This window comes from Oncorhynchus nerka, linkage group LG14 (assembly GCF_034236695.1).
Source record: "Oncorhynchus nerka isolate Pitt River linkage group LG14, Oner_Uvic_2.0, whole genome shotgun sequence".
NCBI classification, from domain to species: Eukaryota; Metazoa; Chordata; class Actinopteri; order Salmoniformes; family Salmonidae; genus Oncorhynchus; species Oncorhynchus nerka.
The window spans coordinates 63,270,714-63,294,659 of NC_088409.1; the positions used below are offsets into that span (position 1 = coordinate 63,270,714).

At 44.7% G+C, this 23,946-nt stretch overlaps 2 protein-coding genes across 3 annotated transcripts; both read right to left on the reverse strand.

Moving 5' to 3' along the window:
* Positions 1-65: 65 nt before the first annotated feature.
* On the reverse strand, positions 66-7,299 carry LOC115141666 (sushi domain-containing protein 6-like). Of its 2 annotated transcripts, none has more exons than XM_029680745.2 (5): positions 7,045-7,299; positions 4,623-4,729; positions 4,020-4,223; positions 1,800-1,941; positions 66-1,322 (listed from the first exon to the last, which is right to left on the reverse strand). In XM_029680745.2, the coding sequence occupies exons 2-5, from the start codon at positions 4,714-4,716 to the stop codon at positions 1,001-1,003; spliced, it is 762 nt and encodes a 253-aa protein (XP_029536605.1). In that variant the 5' UTR covers positions 4,717-4,729; positions 7,045-7,299; the 3' UTR covers positions 66-1,000. The 2 variants fall into 2 exon arrangements, with proteins under 2 accessions (XP_029536605.1, XP_029536604.1); XM_029680744.2 differs by having other exon boundaries at positions 66-1,325.
* A 690-nt stretch (positions 7,300-7,989) lies between these two features.
* Positions 7,990-22,549, reverse strand: LOC115141664 (serine/threonine-protein kinase PAK 4-like). The gene is given in 11 exon segments (XM_029680741.2): positions 7,990-11,862; positions 11,955-12,089; positions 12,179-12,304; positions 14,853-14,979; positions 15,773-15,906; positions 16,192-16,641; positions 16,777-17,168; positions 17,171-17,208; positions 17,330-17,550; positions 18,081-18,302; positions 22,224-22,549. Coding segments are annotated over 10 exon segments (1,980 nt in total). The 5' UTR covers positions 18,282-18,302; positions 22,224-22,549; the 3' UTR covers positions 7,990-11,706.
* Positions 22,550-23,946: the final 1,397 nt, after the last annotated feature.

Here is a 23,946-nt window from a genome sequence, read left to right on the forward strand (position 1 = left end):
ATGCGATCTACTTTCCTTTGACTAATTCTTCCTAGAGAGCACCATAACTGAGTAAGGCCAAGAGGTTTTACAATTAGAAACAATGTTGACGTTTAATCTTCTGTGCAATGCAATAATTGCAATATTATGTAAATGTTACATTACATACATCCATTACATTTTTTTCTATTGAAAAGAAAAAGAGAAACAACTACATTCAATGTCTATAACAAATAAGTACATCCTGTGGGTTTCTACCCCAAACCCTCCCCAAATTCTGGTCAGTAATTCAAAGCAGATAGGGGAGAGGTGCAAGGCGGGAACAGGGTCGGTCTGCTGGTTTCTATATCAACGCTACAACTCTGCCATCATCGCAAATCATAAACCAACAAAAAGGACACGCAGGTCCCTGTGATGTAACAGTAATATCATTACCAAAGTCACCTCAACAAACGAGGCTCAGGTCCCATCACTGATGGGATATAAACCATGTCTCCATGGCAGGAAACGTCTCATAACATTACCAACAGCCAATCAGAACTGGTGTGCTATGTATAAGGTTGAAACCTGAAAAGAAAGTCGATCCATGCTGGTAGGCTTGAATCCATATACAGTGGGGCTAAAAAGTATTTAGTCAGCCACCAATTGTGCAAGGTGTGCCATTAATACAGGTAACGAGTGGAGGACAAGAGGACTCTCTTAAAGAAGAAGTTACAGGTCTGTGAGAGCCAGAAATCTTGCTTGTTTGTAGGTGACCAAATACTTATTTTCCACCATAATTTGCAAATAAATTCATAAAAAATCCTACAATGTGATTTTCTGGATTTTTTTTCTAATTTTGTCTGTCAAAGTTGAAGTGTACATATGATGAAAATTGCAGGCCTCTCTCATCTTTTTAAGTGGGAGAACTTGCACAATTGGTGGCTGACTAAATACTTTTTTTGCCCCACCTGCAAGTGCCTGAGCACATGATTTTACAAGTCAGTACATCATTGGTGGGTAACATAAATACGCCAGTCACTCAAATGTCCTTGTCATCGGGAAGTGCAACTTGTATGGCCCGCACGTCCACCTCACTCTGACTCTCTCTGGGACGGGATTGGATCTCCTCGTAAGGGGGCGGAAGGATCTCGGGGCTTTGATTGGATTGAGGGATAAGGTTACTGGAATCTGATTGGTTGTGAGCTAATGATGGACCTGGAGCCTCCTGGGCCAATAGGAGCTGGGTGGGCCCTCTGCAGGGGGGCAGGTGTTGCCCCCAGCTCCCATAGACAGCCTCCTCATAGGTGGGCAGAGACACAGGCAGGCCATCCACCATCAGATCCATCTGGTCAGAGGAGCGCCTGCTGAACAACAGTAGAGAGATGATCAGATAACTTCACAGACAGCACTCATACAGTGGGTGGATTTACCTACAATCTAACTGACACTACAGCTATGAAGCACCCAGCATCGATGATAAGATGACTATCAAACCACTGAATTTCCTTCTTCCTCCTCCTCCTCCTCCACAGTCTTTCAACTTTCACTCATCAGATTATAAAGATGCTTTCATTACAGGATGTGATGCATTTCCAAGCCTCTACTGTACAAAGCCACTACAGCGCTGTAACCACCCTACAGAGCAACACACCTGATTCAACCAATCATCAAGACCTTGGTTAGCTGAATCAGGTGTGTTAGTCCTGGGCTGGAACAAAACCTACATACACTAATGCTCCAGGACCAGGGTTAGTAGTGACAACACCGCTATAGAGGATCCAGTCGTATGAATATAGCTGTGTGAGTGACAGGGATAAGAGCCAGTCACATGTGCTTACCTGTGTGAGTGACAGGGAAAAAGGCGGGACTTGATCACCAAGCAGGCCGTGGTGGTGAGAAGGAATATGGACACGCCCACCGCCGTCGTGGCAACGCTAGGGAGTGAGTGGGCCACCTGGTCCTCATAGTTAACATGTCTGTCTGAAAGAAAACACAACACAAACAATCAACACACACACCCATCAACTACCTACAACACACTTAGCTGTGGTCCAGGGCGTTAGTGTGTGCACTCACTAACCCCCCTGAACACACACTGTCGCCCTGGACCAGAGCTACAACACACTCAACAAATACATTCAGGAAGTACACACATCATTTAGGGGAAACACTACTGATACACATATGGACAGCATAAAACAGGGTATCTCAAAGGGAGTCAGTCATGCATCTGCAGGTGTGGTTTTCTATATCCATGACGCATTACATTTCCGTGAGGTTTAATATGGCAGAGGAAAGAGACTGGTTAGTTTGGTGACTTTGCTCACTTCCCGTTTCTTGATGCTGGTTTCCTGCCTCGATGCAGCACAGGCCGAAAGAGGAAGCAAAAGGCTCTAAAGTAGCATGTTAAGAATCTGCTATGTCGGCTTTTGCATCTCACCAAGTAGGTCATTGACCTCTTGTGTGGAACTACGGGGTTGGTGCCAGAAAGTTACGACAATCAAATCTTAGCACTTAACAGGCCACACACCATCCTGTTAACCAGCCTAACACACTGCTCAGCTCTAGTGACACTCAAAGCTCATGTAGGGCTATACTCAAGGCCATTGAAACTATAGCACAACAGTCAAAGAGTGGTATAGAGTGTATGCTTCCACTTGCCTCTTCCACATCCAATAAGACATGACTGGAATTGCCCAATCCTCGAGGGCCTGATTGGTGTCACAGTTTTGCCCCAGTCCCAGCTAACACGCCTGACTCCAACAATCACCTAATCATGATCTTCAGTTTAGAATGCAATTTGATTAATCAGCTGTGTTTGCTAGGGATGGAGAAAAAGTGTGACGCCAATCAGGCCCTCGAGAACTGGAGTTATCCATCCCTGCAGTAAGAGGATGAATGAAGGAGGGTGGTCATAGCATTGCTATTAATCAGCTTATGAGATGACTATGTGGAAGAAAGCCATGTAACATTTAAATCATCAACCCATAACCTCCATGCATGCATATAGCCAACCCGGAATCAGCCAAAGTAATTGTTAGGTGTCTGGGTTAATGCATTTACAAAGGCGGTGAGTGATTGAGTACAGAACCTACCTTAAATCACACTGCAACCTTTGACCTGACTGTAGTTTACCTAACACTTATCTCATATCAGTCACTCATGGACATACTCCACACACACATGCGCTAGACCAGGGATGGGCAACTGGCGGCCTCCTTTTGTAGGCCCGCGGATCCATTTCCAAAAATAAATAAGCTGCAATTTCGAAATTTGGTTGTGTGCATCAGCAGTTTTTCTCTTGTTATGTCAGTCACTGACAGTCACTCAATTAGCCCATTGAGTGATATTTTTTAGATTGGTAAATTAGTATGGCAGCCAGCTAGCTAAACATATAGTAATCATGGTCTAATACTGACCAGGGGACCCCCATTGATTTTGTTCGTCACTCTCACTCAGATATCATATTAAAAACTATTTCTCTCTCCGTCCCATGGCAAAATGAGTAGAATTGCAAGAAATTGACTTGTGTCATTTTTTTTTCTAAAATTGAAAAATCTTCCCTCCGCCCCATGGCAAAACATGTAGAATTGCAGCAAATTGTCTTTAAAACTGCAACATTTTATCTACGCCCCATGGCAAAATTGCAAGAGAGGAACAATAAAACATCAATGTTTTCTCTCTGCTGCCACTAAAATGTTTTGCTCGCAAAGTGGGGCTCTGATTGCATATGTGGGTATGGATGTGGGTACACAGACCCGCGAGCCGCCTCATGGGTACACAGACCCGCGAGCCGCCTCATGGGTACACAGACCCGCGAGCCGCCTCATGGGTACACAGACCCGCGAGCCGCCTCATGGGTACACAGACCCGCGAGCCGCCTCATGGGTACACAGACCCGCGAGTCGCCTCATGGGTACACACACCCGCGAGCCGCCTCATGATGAGTTCAGATTTATTGTTGCCCCCACCCCCATCAAAGTTGCCCATCCCTGCTCTAGTCCATTACACTAGGAGCAAAGGATTACCCCTCCTCCCACACGGCCGTGGTGACTCACCTGCTGTGGACAGACAGGTGGGCACGCTCGGGATCCATTTGCCGTGGCGGCAGCACGAGCTGTGCACCTCTTTTGGGATGGTGTAGCCGGGCTCACAGAAGTAGTAGATCAAGCTCTTCTGGGGGAAGCCTCGGCAGGGGGAGGGCTCGCAGCGGAAGCCCCCGTGTTCTGGCACCAGTGGGTGGCTGCAGTTCCCTTGCCTGCCTGCGGATGAGGCATACAGTTTAGTTGTTAGACCTTGTTGTTGAATCGAACCGGCACTTATTGTATCTCAAAGATCTGTGATTCAGGTTGAAGAGGAAAAAAGCTTTAGGTAGAGTGTTTTAATAGATACGGTCATATGAATGGGGTAAGACAGGTGGAGTCTGGGAGGAGGAGTCTTGCAGGTCTGGGGAGAGGGCTAAGTATCATTGCAGCATGATGCAGGTTGTATGTCCAGATAGCTATATAGTTAGCTCTTACAGATGGATTACAGCTTTTGGGTGCAGTGGTGACTGTTTCAACAAGTACATGGTGGTGCAACTTGGATGCCTAGCAAAGGTGATGACCTGAGTGGGCAGTTGTGGGTGGTTAGGGTGGGTGGTTGAGGAGGGAGACGGGTACCTGTGGTGAGGTCTGGAAGGGCGACCAGGAGAAAGAGCCCGTAGCCCAGAGTGATGTGTCCACACAGCCATAGAGACTCCCGCTGCGCAGACATCAAAACAGCCTTCCTGCAGGTGCAATAAACAGAGAACTCAGTGCCCTGCAGATAGTCACGCACATACATATGCACACAAACAAGCATGTACGCATGTGCACACACACAGTTGCAAAATATCGACAAATATCTAATCATGCACTTGGAAAGCCTCCCCTTTTGCACTAACAAAGGCAGCTTTGTTAGTGGTTCACAGCTTCAGCTACCATAAACACCCACAGCCTGACCCTGAATGAGTGAATCATTCCCCAACCCTGTACCCTTTAATTTCCAGAAACTGGAACTAAACTTGGGTTATTGTTCAACACCAGACATTTATCAACATTACTTATATGACTGGTAGTGTTTTTGTTCTTCACCTGGCCCATATTTCCTCTCTTAGCACTGAACTTGACACACAGGTATGGCACAAACACAAATCCCATGGCGGGTTTCGGAGCGCTTTCATATCGGGGGTGCAAGTCAACTCTGGAACAGCAGGGGAGGTCCCTGCCAACACCATGTGTACCGTTCTCACATAGCCTGCAGGTGTAGGATCTTAAATTGAGCCAGTTTGCTACAGCAAGAAAATAATCCTGCAGCAACAGGAAATGTGAATTATTATGTGGATTATAATTCATTTACATTTTTGTAGGGGTTGATAAAATTTTCATAAGGGAAAATCCAGTCTGAAATGTCTAAACGTTAATTACACATTTCCGAAGCTTTATTAAACCTCAAACACACTAGACATTTTAAATTTCCTGCATTGCTGGAAGGTTCTCCTGCAACAGAGTGATCACATTAATATCCTACACCTGTTTCTATCAGGCAGTGAGCTGTGACCACAATGTAGGTGGGTGGCATCTTACTCACCATCTTATTAAAACATGACTTCTGTTCATGAATAAGCTGTGAAGTATGCCATTATAAATTGCTCCAGTTCCATTATAAAGCATTACTTTAAAACGCAACACTATAAAATGAAATGTAATAAAACATCTATCAATACATTTACTAATGTAGAGACAATAAGTTGTCATCAACAGATCTAGTAAAAAATAAACATGTTTTTCTCCTCTGAACGGATTTGGTAACTGTTTGTCTTCTGTGTGCCTGTAATGATTCCCATGTTTGATAGGTTAGTTAGTTAAGCAACAAGGCCAGAGGGGGTGTAGTATATGGCCAATAAACCACGGCTAAGGGCTGTTCTTAATAAGCACTACGCAAGGCAGAGTAAAAACAAATGTTTTGTCATACCCATGGTATACCGTCCGATATACCACGGCTTTCACCCAAACAGCATTCGGGGCTTGAACCACCCAGTTTATAATCAGTATTATAAACCGGATGGTTCGAGCCCTGAATGCTGATTAGCCGACAGCTGTGGTATATGAGACCACATACCACGGGTATGACAAAACATGTATTTTTTTATTACGTTGGTAACCAGTTTATAATAGCAATAAGGCACCTCGGAGGTTTGTGATATATGGCCAATATACTCCATGTTGCGTCGTGACTAGGAACGGCCCTTAGCCATGGTAAATTGGCCATATACCACACCCCCTTGTGACTTATTGCTTAAATAACCCATGGGTTTAATGACTTCTGCTATGTGGTACTTCGCACTTTCTGCTCTGATTGTCAAACTACTCAGCTGCATCCCTGTTTCTGTAAGTGTCATACATGGATGGCATTGACACACTAACACTTTTCATGCCATCCCACTCATCCAAGAGGAATAGGCAAGTGATCAATTATAATATGACTCACACTACCTATGTCTTTGTGTTGTCATGGAAGTGAGGAAATAGTATCAATGGTCATTTTATGCGTCCTATCAAAACACATCCAGGCACAAATTATAAGGAAGGACCTTGTAGACTACGGCAGAATATGATAAGCAAAGTCTATTGTGTTAATCATAGAAATAAGGCTAATAGAAATAAGGCTAGTGTTTGTGGTACGTTCATGACAAACCGAATAAATAGCCTACCAGCGCTCGCTGAACATAAACGCGCAACGGAGCTGAATGCACAGGTGCATACCCAGAAATCACCAGACATCCCCAAATAAGTACAAATGCCAAAGCTGACGCATTTATATCATATCCAGAATGCTAATATATCAAGCCAGTCTAATTAAAAATCGCAATTTTCTTTAGCCGACTAAACTCAATTTCCACTAATTAAACAAGATATTCCTACAGCCTACATCAACACTCTGTTCTACAGGCTAGTCATATCCTACATATCACATGTTCTATTATTGGGGTTACATGTATCTTTATGCAAGTTCAAAAAAATACTTGGCTAAAGATAACCTCTTACCAATAAGGCTACTCACCTGTAGAATCTAGATATAGGAATATTCCGTTCAAGGACTAGTCCAAGATGGTATAAATCAATACTTCCCCGTCTGTTTGATATACGATCCGCTCGAGATCAATATCTAATTTGTTTAATTCTCCTCCAGATTAATGGGGCATATAGCAACAACTGGATCTATTTCACAGCCGCTGACAACTGAGTCATCGCTCAGCTGTGTTCTTGACAGGAACAGAGAGACTTATCACAGGCTCCAGTCCCGACTACGCGCATTGGTGACATTGATCGAGTTAGTTTTGCAGGGTGGGTTGGAGTTGCCTCATTTTAGGCCATTCCATTGGTCCTTAAGCGAACTCTCCGCCCGGCCATGCAAAACGAACTCCACCACTGTATACAGTGCGTCTTCACACAAACCCCACCCTTAGCAGGCGTCCGCTGGACCTTGTCATATTCAGTAAATTCGAGCTAAATTTCGCAGAACTGTGGAAATTTAACATTCAGTTCACCGCAGTATAATGAGCGGTCATTGTTTTTGGACCACGCTTTTCACAAGTCCTCTGTTTACAACACTGTCTCCACCGTGGTCGCCTGCTAAAATGAGTGAAGTGAACAAAACAAGTCTATAGTGGCAAGGCCAGATGATACTGAATCACATCTGACAGAAGGACCAGACGGAAGTGCTAAGAATATAGTGCGCCAATGCAACATAATTTAGTTCCTTCCAGATATACATATTGTATTGTGTAATATTTTACCTTAAAATATTTCTCCAATGTATCAGGTTGATAAATATGAAAATAGACAAACGTCTGGCCGTACCTAAGACACAATATAACTAACGAACTTATTAGCTGGGCTCCAGCCCATACCATTTAATGTGTGACGATTTAAAACCATAAATCAAAGACAAATGTTATCAATCATCAACACCATCATAATCATCCTCACATAACCACAGGCCAAGTCTTTTTAGTTAACCTTTATTTTACGAGGCAAGTCATTTAAGAACAAATTCTCATTTACAATGACGACCTACCACGGCCAAACCTGGACGACGCTGGGCCAATTGTGCACCGCACTATGGGACTCCCAATCACAGCCGGATGTGATTCAGCCTGGACCTGAACCAGGGACTGTAGTGACGCCTCTTGCACCGAGATGCAGTGCCTGACCGCTGCACCACTGGGAGCCCAAGATGATGTGTACCATCTGAGACTAAGGCTATTGCTGTAACACAACTTTTGAAATGGTTGACATCCTCAAATGGTCACACAATACACAAATGATAGGGCATCACAAAAAACATTACATTTTAGAAAAACTGTATTTGCCAAAAATATTTAAAATTAGTTGTTTTTACAATAACCAGCAAAAATGCAAAAATCCAGGGGTGGGTTGGGAATCAAGAAAAAACGGTCAACCATCACAAACTTTACAATACTGATGCCTAAATGATTTAGCATACAAGAAAGTGTGAAAAATAATCATACAAACAAGTTGGAGAAATTCACACCAATATATTAGTAGGCCAGTCAGTAGGTGTCACAGCTCCTAATTTGAATTTGAGAATCCTCTCAACAAACACAAACCAACGATAATGAGTTTACTCTGAGACACTACAGACTCCTGAAGATTTGTAAAATCATCATGTACATTTGCAATGAACAAAAATGACAAAGAAGGGAATCATATTGATCGTGTTACTTTTCTGAACGTTAAGGCATTAACACACAAAATAACCGTGAAAAAAAAACAAGTTAAGCGGTTCTAACCTTGACAGGCATTACATTAAGTAGAAGCTACAGGAATGTCAAATACCAACTGCGGAATGTACGCGATTGGTTTCATACCAGCCACTGAAAACTGTAGTTGACGGGTTAATGAGATGATTCAATTCTGTAGTTTGAGGAATGATCCGTCTTTTTTTTGTTGGCATTCATCATTACAGTATATTATATAAAACACAAAATACCAGTGTGCCATCAGTTCACGGTAATGATTAGTTAAGCGATTTAGAAATATACAGTATGCAAAGATGGATTTAATAAGTATCAAAACATGATTTGTTTAGAAAATTTGTTTATCAAAATGCTGCACAATTACAGTTACAAAACTTTGTGAGCAATGAAAAGTGATCAGTTCAGAATATTGTTGAAAATGCAGACAGTGAATTACTAACTTTGATTGTCATTCTTTCAGCCCATCTCTTCACTCAGTTTTGCAAAACTAAACTGGAAGAACATTTTATTTTTTACACATGGAACACAGACGGATCACATCTTACTCAGGCTTGCCAATCATCATGTCACTTTTAACAGACGTCCACTTGTCTTATGGAAATATGGAATATTGACAGAATGTTAAAACCGTACAGTAACCTCTGACGCATCTAATTAACAGTACTTCACAATGTAGTGTTAGTGTCTACTTATGGAGTCTGTTCCGATATCCTCACTGAAACTCGTAACAGACACATTGGCTACTCTTTGCTGTGCACTAAGGCCTCGTGGTCTTTGGATGCTCTCTATGGTGAATGTACGTACATATGCGACGTCGTCTTACTACTCTAGAATTGGAGGGGAAAGCTCAGAGAAAAACGAGGACTAACGATGAATAGAGCCCTTTAAAACCTGTTAAATTTTTTTGCCCAAGTTTTTCCAGGTTTCCTCCGTTTTTTCATGTGTTCGCTCTCAACAACAAAAAGATCACACGTTTTAAATAGAAAAACAGCAGCATTTGATGTTCTAAGTCCACCACAATGCTTAAACCACATCAGGAGATCACTTTCGAGGTCTGTGAAAAATCAAAGACATTTATATTTTTGCCTGTAGTTTGCACCAGCCAAGAGACTTGTTTGGTTATCTGTGTTTCTGTAACGTGTGATTGCAGTATGCTGAACAATTTAAAAAAACATTTTTTAGAAAGCCTTCCCATCTACCAGAAGACGGTGATTATTAGCATCATTGCTAACGGCTACACGAAGTGGTAGACAAACGTGCACTCAGATAGGGGCATTACCATGCCTTTGCTTCTGAAAGTTGAAGGAAAATACAAATCACGGATGCAATTTGTTTATGTCTTATGATAATCTTGGCTAAATAATACATTTTCAATTACATTTAGTTTGATTTCCTACCAAAGTTCAATAAATGTTGTAATATTATTAAATTCCGTTTTAATGTCTGGATTCGTGATTCCACCCACATAGACTTTCGTATGGCCCTGCATGAAGTGTGTGTGGGTGAGATTGTGGTGAGTGTTTACGATTTCAGTCTGTTTTCTGCCATACAGTTCCTGTCATTGCTACATTATGGACAAGACTTCAGTTCTAGCAGCTGTTGCACACTTCATTTAGCCAAGCACGAATTTTCACCTTGTGTGTCCGTTTCCTGTTCTAATTAAGATGGGATCCTTATCCAAAATGGTGAAACAGTCACGTCCATTTGCGATATTAATACCCCCCCCCCATGCTGCGCAACGCTCCTCAGCTCGGCAACAAAAAAATAACGGTGGTGGGGCAGCCGGTGTGACTGTTTCCCCCTACTGCAGATTCCATCTTTAAACACAGAACCAGTTTGTGGCTCAGCACTCACATTCACATAGTCCAGAACCATTGTCCAGACTGGCCAGGTTGGGCGTTTAAGAAATGAATCATTAGGGAAAATGACATTAAAAAAATGTACTTTCTGTATATACAGGTGTGTATGTGTGGGAGGGCTTTCATAAGGGTGGTCCTTCCGTTGACCTAGTGGTCACTACTATAAACTAACAGCTGAAGTCTACAGCAGCAGATCGAGGGGTTACAGGGAGCACAAACTACATGGCTAAATTCCTAAAGTACAAATAAGCCTTTAGAAAGAAACAGCTGAAACTCTGCCTTGATGTTCACTTTATCATGATATTCTATTAAACACAGGTATATTAAAAGAAATTAATTATCTTGTAATAAAAAATAATTTAAAAAACTATATGATATATTGGAATCAACCAGGCGTGCAGCTTCTATCTCAGAACAGTGCTTCAAATCTCACTGTAACCCCCTAAAAAATAATCACAAAATAGAGAAAACAAAGCGGATATATCTATGTTCATCATACTTACAAGAAAAATAAAGAAAATAATCTAAAACACAACTCCAGTGTCTACCTTTGCTTAGTGTTTGTAACAGGAACCAAGTGTTTACTTTCATTTAAAAAAATACTTCAATGCATCATGTGGTAAGAGAAAAGCATAGTCCTCCTTCAGTAGTCTTTTCTGATGTCCTGTCTATTGGAATAGAGTTGAGTCTGGGCCATGTCGTGAGGAAGGCCTGTAGTGTGGAAGCATGGTTCAGACCATTCAGCTAGGATGCTAACAGTGTTTTTTTGTGAGTCACCCCAGCAGGCAGCACTTTCCAAGCCTCATTCTGCACCAAACCGCTCAAGCTATACTTCCTTGTAGTGTCAAAATCTTTTCTCCCACAGGAAACGGGAAAGAGATCCTTTTCATTTCAAAAGGTTCTTAAAAAAAGAAAAGAAAAAAAGAAGCTTGACCAGTAAAAATGCTAATATGAGCTGGGCAGTGTTACTCTGCTCCCCCCAACCTCCTCGCTCCAGAACAGTGTGAGTCCGAGGTGTGAGCTTGGGGAGTTGAGGGTCCATGTGACACTACTCCTTAGTGGGGGAGAGGACTCCGCTCGCTCTCATCTCATGCGGTTCTGCCTCATGAGAGGCACAATGCAGGAGGGCGGGCCAGCCTTGCTCAGGAAGGGGTGCTTGAGTAGCTCATTGGCTGAGGCCCTCTGGGTGGGGTCTCGCACCAACAATTTGTCCAGGAAGCCCTTGAGAAGAGGAGAAACCTGGGAAAAATAACAAAGGATGACTATCAATTTCAAAAATGTTGAATAACAGGGCCTTGTGTGAGAGAGGCTCTTTCTAGTGTGCCTAGTACCTTGTGTAAGTTCTTGAGTTTGGGTGGTAGGTTGTCACGGATCATCTTCATAGCTTTGAGGGGGGGCTCATTGAAATAGGGGGGCTCTCCGTCCACCATCTCGATCACCATCACCCCCAAGGACCAGATGTCCACCTACGGAGTAAAATATTGTATACACACAGTGATCAGCGATAGTTTTGAATTATAATGCATGCACACAGACACAACTAACTGGACATTACCTCAGGCCCATAGGGCAGTCGTGAGATGAGCTCTGGGGCCATCCAGTAGGGTGTGCCCACCAGGGACTTGCGCCGCTGGACCTCTTTAGACACCTGGGCGCAGAAGCCAAAGTCTGACAGCTTCACCTGGGCGGGGGGGAATAGCGGAAAGGGTCAGAGCTTTTAATTCATTATTTACTGGGGAAAAACACAGGCATTCTAAAAATACTGCTATCTTTACAAATGACTAAATGAAAGACTTTTCAGCTGACATGGATGTTATGTGTTATAGATTGACAGGCTGAACTCTTAGCGTACCACAAATAATCCTCTATCTAGCAATGTGCTGCTTTACAGTATTACACATCACAGTAGAACACATCCCACAGTTCTCTGAGAAAACCTTTGCAATGCCTGGGTGGATGAATATCCTGTCTGCCAATGGTGACCTCTGAAGAACAGTGCTCACTGACTAAAGCATGCTTTGAATTGGTAAGGGGAAATGTGAATACACACAAACACACGCATGTAAGCACACACACACACACACTTCTGCCGAGAATCAGCTGAGGGTAACTGACTACACTTCCCCTTGGGTCAACCACAATAAGAGCTAAGCACAACCCTTAGCATGCCAACCATGACAGCTACAAGTGACTTCAGGTTGACACTTGGGCTCAATAAAAGATCAAAGAAACTGTTGTATCATCTACAAACTGTTGTCGGGTAAAGTAAGAACTAAATTAACAGCGTGAGCTTCAAGCCCTCCATTACCTCTCATACTGTATATTACAATACTTTGGGAAGAAACATGACTGCAACAAGTTCCTCTTTCCCATATCTTCATTTTCACAGCTGGTTTCATATCATTCCGATATGTAAACGAGATAGTCTGTTATGACTGGGCGGTATGGGGAGGGTTGTCACGATACCAGTAATCCCAATACTCGGAAGTAATATCATGGCAAAGAAACAAAACAGACATTCTGTTGGACACACAGAGCCTTCTTTTGTCACTCAGTCACATGAGTATTTTCCAAAGCTAGGCCTATATCACACAATATTTTATATCATACAGCAGGTTCTTCAAGGACCATAGAGGTCAGTCTATTTCGCATTTTCTTTTTTGCTATGGGACAATTATAATATCATTGTGTATGAAGCAGGGTTGGGGTGAGTGATGTGTACATACTCCAGTCTTATAATTGTCTATGAGGGAGGTGGTGATGTAGGGTTGAGGTCAAAAAGAACAAAACCATGACTGAAACTTACATCGGATCTCAGATCGTCTGGGGCCAAGTTAACCTCCCTTCTTTCATGTAAGAAAGTCATGACCATCATGTTTGACCAATTCAATTTTTATGTAGAAGGACAGAGAAGCTCAGTTATGGTGACTTTTTGAAAGGACATTCTACTCCAAAATTAATGAAAACATGACGCGGACACCAGCTGAAATATAATTTCCATAAATGGACCCAATAACATATTGGTAAGAATGTTAGTTATTTTAACATATTGGACCATGTCCATATAACCTATGCATGGTCTATATTATCAGATGTGCTATTAGCAATAAGCATTATCACCTGTAGCCCAACTGATGAAGCATAGTGGCTATAAAATGCACGTAGGCTGAAGCATTGAGTTTGTCCTTCTGCATTCACCCTATTGGACACAACATCCTGATTGTTATTAATTATTATTATAAATATATATACATTAAAATTCACCATTACAGTGTCATGGCCCTTGTAAGATGACTATGCCCATTTAAGTGGTCTGTTGCACAGCTGCCCCTGAACCAGGCTTGAAACTAAGCGTAAAGCTGCATTTGTAAAACTATGCCACGCGCAAGTAGAGAAATACAGGTGGGAACAATGTAAAACTATGCCACGCGCAAGTAGAGAAATACAGGTGGGAACAATGTAAAACTATGCCACGCGCAAGTAGAGAAATACAAGTGGGAACAATGTAAAACTATGCCACGCGCAAGTAGAGAAATACAAGTGGGAACAATGTAAAACTATGCCACGCGCAAGTAGAGAAATACAAGTGGGAACAATGTAAAACTATGCCACGCGCAAGTAGAGAAATACAAGTGGGAGCAATGTAAAACCGGGATCCCACTCTTTCAAAAAATAAAAAGTATAACATTTAAAAAAGGCCAGAACTGCCTTCAGAATACATTTGGCCAAAACTGATTTCAAAAGTGTTTTCCGCAATTGCATTAAGAATTGCTGTGCATTGACTGCTTGTCAGAATAGGTTTCCCTCCTACGGCTTTCACAACTTGAATGTGCCTCGAGGGGAATATAGTATCTGGCATAGAACACGTAACATCAAGACGACTAGGTAACTGTTCTACTATGGGGTTGTTGTATTTTGTTTTAATTACAATATTACATTGGAAAATAGTAGCCGTGGAAAGTTCCATCCGGAGTGATAAAGTAGAGCCTTTGAATGACTTTGCCAGCCACTACAATAGGCTACACAGCGCCGTCGGAGTTGAGCGCTGCACTTTAAACACTATTAAAGAATGTCAGTTCAGTGCACACAGCTTAACAGAGAAAATTAAATATTTGAGAAGAAACTTATTTGGGAATATATTTAACAGAACACACATGGCCCGGCCCCCATATATGAAGGAAATCCAATGCAGTCACAGAACTTTAACCTCTGAAGTCAGGTGTACATACTCTGCCGTCGTGGGTGAGCAAGATGGAGTCACTCTTGATGTCCCTGTGGATGACGCCCTGGGTGTGCAGCACTGACAGAGCCTTCAGCACAGACAGGCACACTGTGGCTATCTGCTCCTCATTCATCCTGGACACACACACACAGGTCATTAGCACTCAGAGCTGACAGAGAAATAACATCTCACACCACAGGTTGCATTGCAGTGACATGAGAGTGTAGCCATGCGACACTACCACCTAGTGGTGAAACAAATAACTAAACAAAAAACTTTAGTGGTTATTTTTACTTAACTAGGCAAGCCAGTTAAGAGCAAATTCTTATTTACAATGACGGCCTACACTGGCCAAACCCGGACGACGCTGGGCCAATTGTGCGCTGTCCTATGGGACTCCCAGTCACAGCAGTTGTGATATGGCCGGTTGTGATGCAGTGCCTTAGACCGCTGCGCCACTTGGGAGCCCTTACCATTGCTTGTACTGTAAAAACAGCTACGATATGAGCAGTTGAACACTATATGACTAGTATGAAACACAGACATCTTAATTCTAATCACCATAGCCCAGGGCTGCCCATGGCCCTTCCTGGAGATCTTACCGTCCTGTAGGTTCAGTCCAAATCTATTTAACACACCTGATTCTGCTCACTAAGACCTTAACTAGCTGAGTCACGTATGTTAGGTTAGGGTTGGACTGAAAACCTACAGGACGGTATAGTTCCAGGAAAAGGGTGGGCAGCCCTACCTAGTCCTGCTGGTCAGTTGTCAGAGCAGCAGATCAACGGTCATTGCTATCCGAGATCCTTGTTACATCCAACTCTGATATCACCTCATTGAAGTTAAAATTTCAGATACTTAGGGTGTAGGCTATGGAAATCCCAAGGATGCCAGATAGCACTAAACCGCAGATCAACAGACACGCACCTGGTGTGTGTGACAATGTCAGTCAGAGCCCCTCCCTCCAGGAACTCCATGACGACCCAGAGTTCATCTCCCACCAGGTAGCTGTTGTACATCTCCACCACGTTGTCATGGTGATAGTCCCGCATGATCACCACCTGAAGAGCACAGGAACCAGCGTTACTAAGGAGACCGTGGGCGATTACATGGCACATGACATCACTCATTACACCACTGCAAAGATATGCATGAACCGCACCCTCCATGCAGGACAAATCTTTCAAACATTAGCAAAACTCTGTAATAGCCACTATAAAAGATTATGGATCACACAACTAATAGCTTACAAATCCATTATACTGTATTCCCTGAACATCAAAAATCTTAAAGACCTTCATCTCAATTGCATTCTGTTCAAGTCAATACAGGCCCTAAAACCCCACCTCATTGAATAGCAGCTCCCGGCGCTGCTGCTTGCGCAGGTCCATCTTCTTGACAGCCACCAATTTGCCGGTGCTCTTGATGGTGGCAATGCACACAATGCCGGTGGAGCCCTCTCCGATCTTGATGTAGTGGTCCAGGTAGGTGCGCGGGTCACCCGGATCCACCACCATCTGCAGCGCGGCGCGGAACTGCTCATGGGACACCCGCTGGGGCTCCCTCTGGGGCGAGAGGGCCTGCTGTGGTGGTAGGGCAGGGGCCGGGGGGCGGGGAACGGGAGCCTTCTGCTGCTGGTGGCTGTGGGGGGGCTCAGGGCCCAGGACAGGGTGGGAGGAGTGGTAGGGGTCTCCTCGTAGCTGGCCCTTCTGCGGTGCTTTTCCCCCGTCTCGGCTGGAGGCACTAGAAGGACCGTTGTGTGGCGGTGCTTCGTGTGGTCTGGCTGGCTTCAGCTCCTAGAAGGGAGAGGAAATGACACTGTATGATCAACACTTATGTCAGAGGTCTGTTAAAGACATGCGATAGAACATTAGCGGCACTGGTTTCCATATCTCCCCATGTCTGGTGTTCTCCTAGCAGCCTTTCAGTACCTGGCTGGTGGGGCTCCTTCCTCCTTCACTGTCAGCGCGGGGGTAGGTGTTGAATGGCCTGCTGGTCTGTTGTGCTGTCTTTATCACCCCCTCTGTGACAGGCAGGTTAGGTATACGGATGTTGGGCCCCGAGAGAGGCCTCTTATCCCGGGGCGACTGGGGGCTGCCGTCCCTGCCCGTGTAGCTGGACTTAGGCCTCTGGTCGCTGGGCCCGTCCCTGCGGACTACTTGGTCGTGGTGGTCCCGTGGGTCCGTGTCTCTGGGCTTTGGCGGGGGAGGGGGTGGGCCAGGACGCTCCCTCTCTCGGTGCCTGCTGCTTGGTTCCTGGCCCCGGGGCTGCTGCTGTGGCCTGCCGTCCTCTCGCTGAGAGCGGGGTACCCGCTGGGGCTGCCGGGGTCTCCACCAGCTAACTGGTCCGGCCTGGGCTGCTCCCTAGTGCAACAGAGAAAAGGTAAACAGGTTGCATCTCTCTGGAGTGGTGGAAACATTTCTTCAGAGCCATTTTACAGCCGAGATCTGAATACCCCGTGGGCCCCTACTGACGACACTGTACCTGTCTCTGATGTCTCCATAGTGATCTGGGTGGTGTGGCCGGTGGGCCAGGTCCCCGTTCTCATGGCCTCCTCCACCCGAAGATCCGGAGTCTCTGCGGGGCTGGATAGGGGGGCTGCCTCGCCTCAGGGAGTTGGAGCGGGTCACCGACATGGTGTCAAACTCATCCAGCAGCCATGTCAGCGAGCCGTCCACAGCGATCTTACTACCCCGCACTATGGTCTACAGGAGGGAGAGGCAGAGATACCAAGTAAGGACGAGTTGAGATCAGACCAGTCAGGACAAGAGAGACTTCCTGGACTGTCACAGCTTCATTCTAAAAAAGAGATATGATGACTGGCAGATTCTATTTTCAGTGATGTCTTTTGCCTTCGCTGCGTTTATTGTTCAGGAAAGAAGACAATCATGTTTACTGTTTAGGTTCTGTGGATTCAGACTGTGATCCAAATCTGACGTACAGTAAGCTGAGACCGCTACAGTTCTGTGCCCTTTCCCATGGCCTACATACACACTGAAGGCAACAAAGACGAAACGTCTGTGTACGCCATCCCCGATCAAGTGAAAATAACTTTAAAAAAACATTGAAAATGAAGTAAGAGTCATGTGACATCTTCGAGTGCATGGCCCATCACAGCTTTTTACCCTGGCATTCTCTCAAATTACAACTCAACAGAGAATGCAACAGTGAAAATATCACTTCCTGTTTGTGACACGCCCCTTTCCTCCCACATCCCATTTTGATGACCCCTGACCTTGCGGGGCTCCACCGTGGTGATGACGGTGACGTCGATGAAGGGCTTGGGCCTCTTGGCCGTGTCCTCGATCAGAGACTGCCATTGCCGCGGCAGCCCCACAAACTTCTGTTCCTGCTCGTCAAAGTCTGTGTGCACGCGGTGCTCGAAGTTGGAGGGCGCCGAGATCTGGACGCGGGGCTTCTTCTTCTTAGTGAACATGGCGGCAGCTGGGCATCAGACCTGGAACACAGAGAGGAGAACAGGAGTGTATTCATTAGTGCACAGCGTGGAAAACTAACAAAACATTTTGCAAGGAAAAAACGGTTTGCAACTAAAAAAAACAAGTTTCTTATTTGACAACTGCAGGTTGCTCCCTTCCCGCTACAGTCTGTTAGCTTCCGTTTGTTTCCAAAAGAATACACACCAGGAATGACTTTGGAACAGTGTTAAACACATCAGCAGTTCATGATGATAACAAATGATAATACCAAGGAAGTCCTGTTCCTTTTCAATAGAGCGGAGAGGCTAACGCATCAAAACTTGATCTGTCATGTGGCCACATAGACACACTTCAGACTATAGAGCTGAAAACCTTTTCATGTAGACTGACAAAATCCCACAGTAAATATCCTTTGGCAAATGCACAGAGAGATAGAGAGTACACAAACACGTATGTAACTTTGACAAGTTGACAGAAGTATAATTTGTAGGGACATCTCCCATAAAGACAAATACCTTATACAAGTAGCAGCCACTTTCTTCAGAGCCAAAACATTTATTAGTCAGGTAAGTATTACTCAGAGGTGAGCCAAGGCCCCCAGAAAAATGACTTCCCCTTTCCTTCACAAGCACATTTTCCCTCTAGCTTTATTTCTCTACGCTCAAACATTCTGGATTCCTTCTCTTGCTTTAGATAGAGAGGCAGCTCTCCCTGAATCCAAACACTGGGCTGCCTGCCTGCGCTATACTGCCAGTTCGTGCCCACGGTCCTAGACCCACCCAAGCTGCAGGGAAGGGGTGCTTGGTGAGGGGCTGAGGGATACCGCCTGACTGGCCCATAAAGCAGAACTCACTCTGTGAGTGTTTGAAGTGTAATGGGATCATCCACCCATCTGCACAAACCTGTACAAAGGGCCAGAGATGAGGTCAACATGGGCCTTCCATTAACTATTTAAAAGCCACCATTGATGGTCAGAGTTGAACGACCAAGTCAGCATGATGACTAAACCAAATGTAAGAAATAATGCAGCTGCTACTAAGGAAGTTGGCTGCTAGATGATTTATTTGCTTTGAAAAACTGCTAGAGGGGCTGCTAGAGGCAGCTGCTAGATGATTTATTTGCTTTGAAAAACTGCTAGAGGGGCCTCCCGAGTGACGCAGCGATCTAAGGTACTGTATCGCAGATCCGGGTTCGATCTCAGGCTGTAGCACAACCGGCCGAGATCGGGGGTCCCATAGGGCGGCGCACAATTGGCCCAGCGTTGTCCGGGTTAGGGGAGGGTTTGGCCGGGGTGGGGCTTTACTTGGCTCTTCGGGCTCTTACGAGTCCTTGTGGCGGGCTGACTTCTGTTGTCAGTTGCTTCCACCAACACATTTGTGCGGCAGGCTTCCGAGTTACAAAAACTGACTGAATGGGAAACATACTGAGCAGCAACCACAGAGCCCCACATAACTGAATCTTGCTGACAGACTTGTAAAGTGGTTTGCTGAAGCATTCGGTCGCTCCTCTGAAACCCTGCCTTAGTGGAGCCAAGCAACGAAGGGGGAAATAGTTCAACACAGCCAAGGGAAAATTATTATTCAATGTCAGAATTTTTTTTTTTTTGGCCATCAGCAACTGCTGAGATGACAAAAACACGTCCAAACTGATATTCAATAACTCGGGAGTCAGAGAGACTGACAGAATTGAGTTGCATTATGATTTGCTTGACAACTTGGGTGTCATGAAAACAGCATTAACATGGCATAGGCTTAGGATAAGTGACTGAATGAAAGCGGAAAGCACCACAAACCACATGGTGGATTTCAGGCTGCAGGCAGTGCACCGGTGAGACAGGTTTGAACAGGTGAGGCCCAGCTGAGAGTGACGCAGCTCCCCCAGAACACAGACCTCTCTCTTCCGTGTTGTACACTTCCCCCTACGAAGCAGGTAGCAGGGGAAGAAAGAGACAAGTGTCCATGCACTCAAGACTAGACAGACGGTTTCAGTACAGAAAATAAGATGCCCCTGGGAGACCAACAGAAGCACACATTTTCAACTATAACTGTGCCGATTTATCATCTCCATTTTCTTCTTCCCGTCTGTCAGTAAAGCGGTCATAAAGCCTAGCTTATATAACTACCATTCATTGATCATTTCCCTCTGTGTATGAAGAGAGTAGAGCTGCAACCACCCACGCAGTGAAGGGAAAAAAGTTGACGTTCACGACACACTATCCCGTTTATGGAGTCTCTCACATTAGCATACTATTACGCACCGGTGAGCAGTAAGAAAGGCACTTCAGGGGGAGCGTAGACCCAGATGGGTCATGGCCAAAGAGCTAGTGTCTGTCCAAGCACAAGGGGTGGTCCACCAGACTCAGCCATGGGTGTCAACTCTGTGCTGTAGCAACGCAAAACACCTCATTTGAGCTCTGTGATGGGTTAATGTGGGGCTCTCAGTCAAAGTAGTTAACATCAAAACAATTGTGCTCAGGGCAGCCCCCCTCTGGAGGAGGATAAACCGTAAGGCATGACTGACGAGGCGGCCATTCAGAAGGTAAGCCCCTCATCATTCAGACTGCACGGTCACCACACAGATCCGGACAACGGAACGTCTAGTCGTCAATTGCCTTATTCTGCTAACTCAAAATGGTTTTCCTCTGTCCCATTTAGGCATACCTCGCATACCATTTTACAAGGACTTCACTCGAAGGTTAAAGGACATGTAAACATCTCAAAACCAAAAATAGATTTAGGTGTTGACTTATTTCCAGGAAGGCTTTTTAAAGAGACACTGTATGAGTCATTGCTAATCACTATTCCAAATGCACGCATGTCAAATATAGTAAGAGTACACACCTATATTGTATAGTACAACACATGCCTTTGACATGAAACTTAATCATGTCAACTATATTCATTGCATGTCTATCTGCAATGTTCAGTGTTCCCTTCTGAATTCAATGTTCCCTTCTGAATGCAAATGCAGTAGGTTGTGTCATTGCGGACACTATACCGGGTTCAGAGGTGACACAAAATTAGGTCACATCATCAGGGATTAGTCTCGCCTTGTCCTGCATCCCTCTGCCTGTAGCAATCATCATTGTCAAATTATCATGATGTAGCTTTGTGGGCGTGCTCCACTGTCGCACCCTTTCATTTGAAGTTTAGCCTACTGCCCAGTGATGAGTCAGAAATGCTAACTAACAGAATTCAACCCTCCAACTGAGATTCCCTGATTTAGGAAGTGCAGTGCAAAGTGTGACCTTGGAGCCGACCCCCGATTCCAGCCAGAGTGCTTCTTATCAGGTCTTGCCTATCTGTTGTTTACCAAGCCTGGTGTTGGGGTGCAATTTGCAGCAAAACAAAACGAGGATAGGTCTGTGAGAAATTACAGTAAATGTAGGAATTAAGATAAAGACTCCCATCCACAAGCACGTGGGATACAAGCAGTGACTATACTGACAGTATCAGATCCAACTAAATAACTACTACACCATTGGTTTCATTACCTTGTTATGCTTTCTTTAGTGTCAAACATGTACTTAGGCTATCGCTTGTAAAAACACGACCAAAAGAGAAAACGTATCGTTACTTCAGGGTGTAGCCTACCTCCCTCAATTTCATGAGTGTAATCCCGTTGTTTCTTATCACTTTGACAGTTGTTTACATGTGAAACAGCACTAGAATAGTACCAGAATTCCACATGCTGGTGGTAAAGATTATGTGTAGATTAATGTCTAGTGTTGGATTTGACCGCTATAATAACGTGTTTCAAGTTGATTTGAGGCTAATCTTAAGAGTGAGTTGACCTCAGAAATACAAATATACATTTTGCAGTCTAGATATGCCTCTCGACCGTGAGAAGTTTATTAGGTTAAATTATATTCGATATTTTGACGTAAGCATGACTATGAAAACAATGATTAACGACAGTAAAACTGCCTTTGATTTACTCACCAGAATGTCTATCCAACGCGATACAATCCACCTGATACCATTTCACGATCACGCATGAGAACAAACAAGGAAAAAAAAGAACCCAGGCAGCCTCGCTCTGTGAGAAGACTCCAAAGTGAGATCAAGAAGTTATTTCCGTAGCGTTTCAAATAGGTAGCTGCTTTTAGTGCACACGCCGTATTTACCTAAAATGTACGTTTATGATAAAACGACTTATGAATAACTTCTCAAGTAGAACTGTAAACCTCTAAGATCAATGTTGTCGCATTCCGATGGTTTCACTAACGCGGGCCAGTATCGTGACATCACCGGGAAACAGGGGTAAAATGAGAGTCACGTCTGACTCATTCAAATCCCGGAACGCCCACTGCCTGCGGTGTCTGTTCAATGATCACTCTTCTTACTAGTCATTATGATTGTTATGTAATCTATTATATGACACGATCAAGCTGAAAGCTTGACCTAGGCACATCAGAGGGAAACAGGAATGTTCAACTACTGGTAAATACTAATGTACTCGCATATTTAGTATAGCACTGTCTTATCAATACTTCAACAGCATCTTGTGAAATACCCTGAGTGACTGCTAATTTGAACAGGATTGTTAGCGGATGAACACAAGCAACCAGTGAAGAGAAAGGCTTCGGAACAAAAACATGCACTGTAGCTTCCTCCATCAAAACTGTTCATAGTGTAAGCAAATGTTGTCAAATAATTATTATGATGAAGCAAATGTCAAAACGATTTGTGAAGATCCCATGACTGCCATCATTACATTTACATTACATTTAAGTCATTTAGCAGACGCTCTTATCCAGAGCGACTTACAAATTGGTGCGTTCACCTTAAGACATCCAGTGGAACAGCCACTTTACAATAGTGCATCTAAATCTTTTAAGGGGGGGTGAGAAGGATTACTTTATCCTATCCTAGGTATTCCTGAAAGAGGTGGGGTTTCAGGTGTCTCCGGAAGGTGGTGATTGACTCCGCTGTCCTGGCATCGTGAGGGAGTTTGTTCCACCATTGGGGGGCCAGAGCAGCGAACAGTTTTGACTGGGCTGCGCGGGAACTGTACTTCCTCAGTGGTAGGGAGGCGAGCAGGCCAGAGGTGGATGAACGCAGTGCCCTTGTTTGGGTGTAGGGCCTGATCAGAGCCTGGAGGTACTGAGGTGCCGTTCCCCTCACAGCTCCGTAGGCAAGCACCATGGTCTTGTAGCGGATGCGAGCTTCAACTGGAAGCCAGTGGAGAGAGCGGAGGAGCGGGGTGACGTGAGAGAACTTGGGAAGGTTGAACACCAGACGGGCTGCGGCGTTCTGGATGAGTTGTAGGGGTTTAATGGCACAGGCAGGGAGCCCAGCCAACAGCGAGTTGCAGTAATCCAGACGGGAGATGACAAGTGCCTGGATTAGGACCTGCACTGCTTCCTGTGTGAGGCAGGGTCGTACTCTGCGGATGTTGTAGAGCATGAACCTACAAGAACGGGCCACCGCCTTGATGTTAGTTGAGAACGACAGGGTGTTGTCCAGGATCACGCCAAGGTTCTTAGCGCTCTGGGAGGAGGACACAATGGAGTTGTCAACCGTGATGGCGAGATCATGGAATGGGCAGTCCTTCCCCGGGAGGAAGAGCAGCTCCGTCTTGCCGAAGTTCAGCTTGAGGTGGTGATCCGTCATCCACACTGATATGTCTGCCAGACATGCAGAGATGCGTTTCGCCACCTGG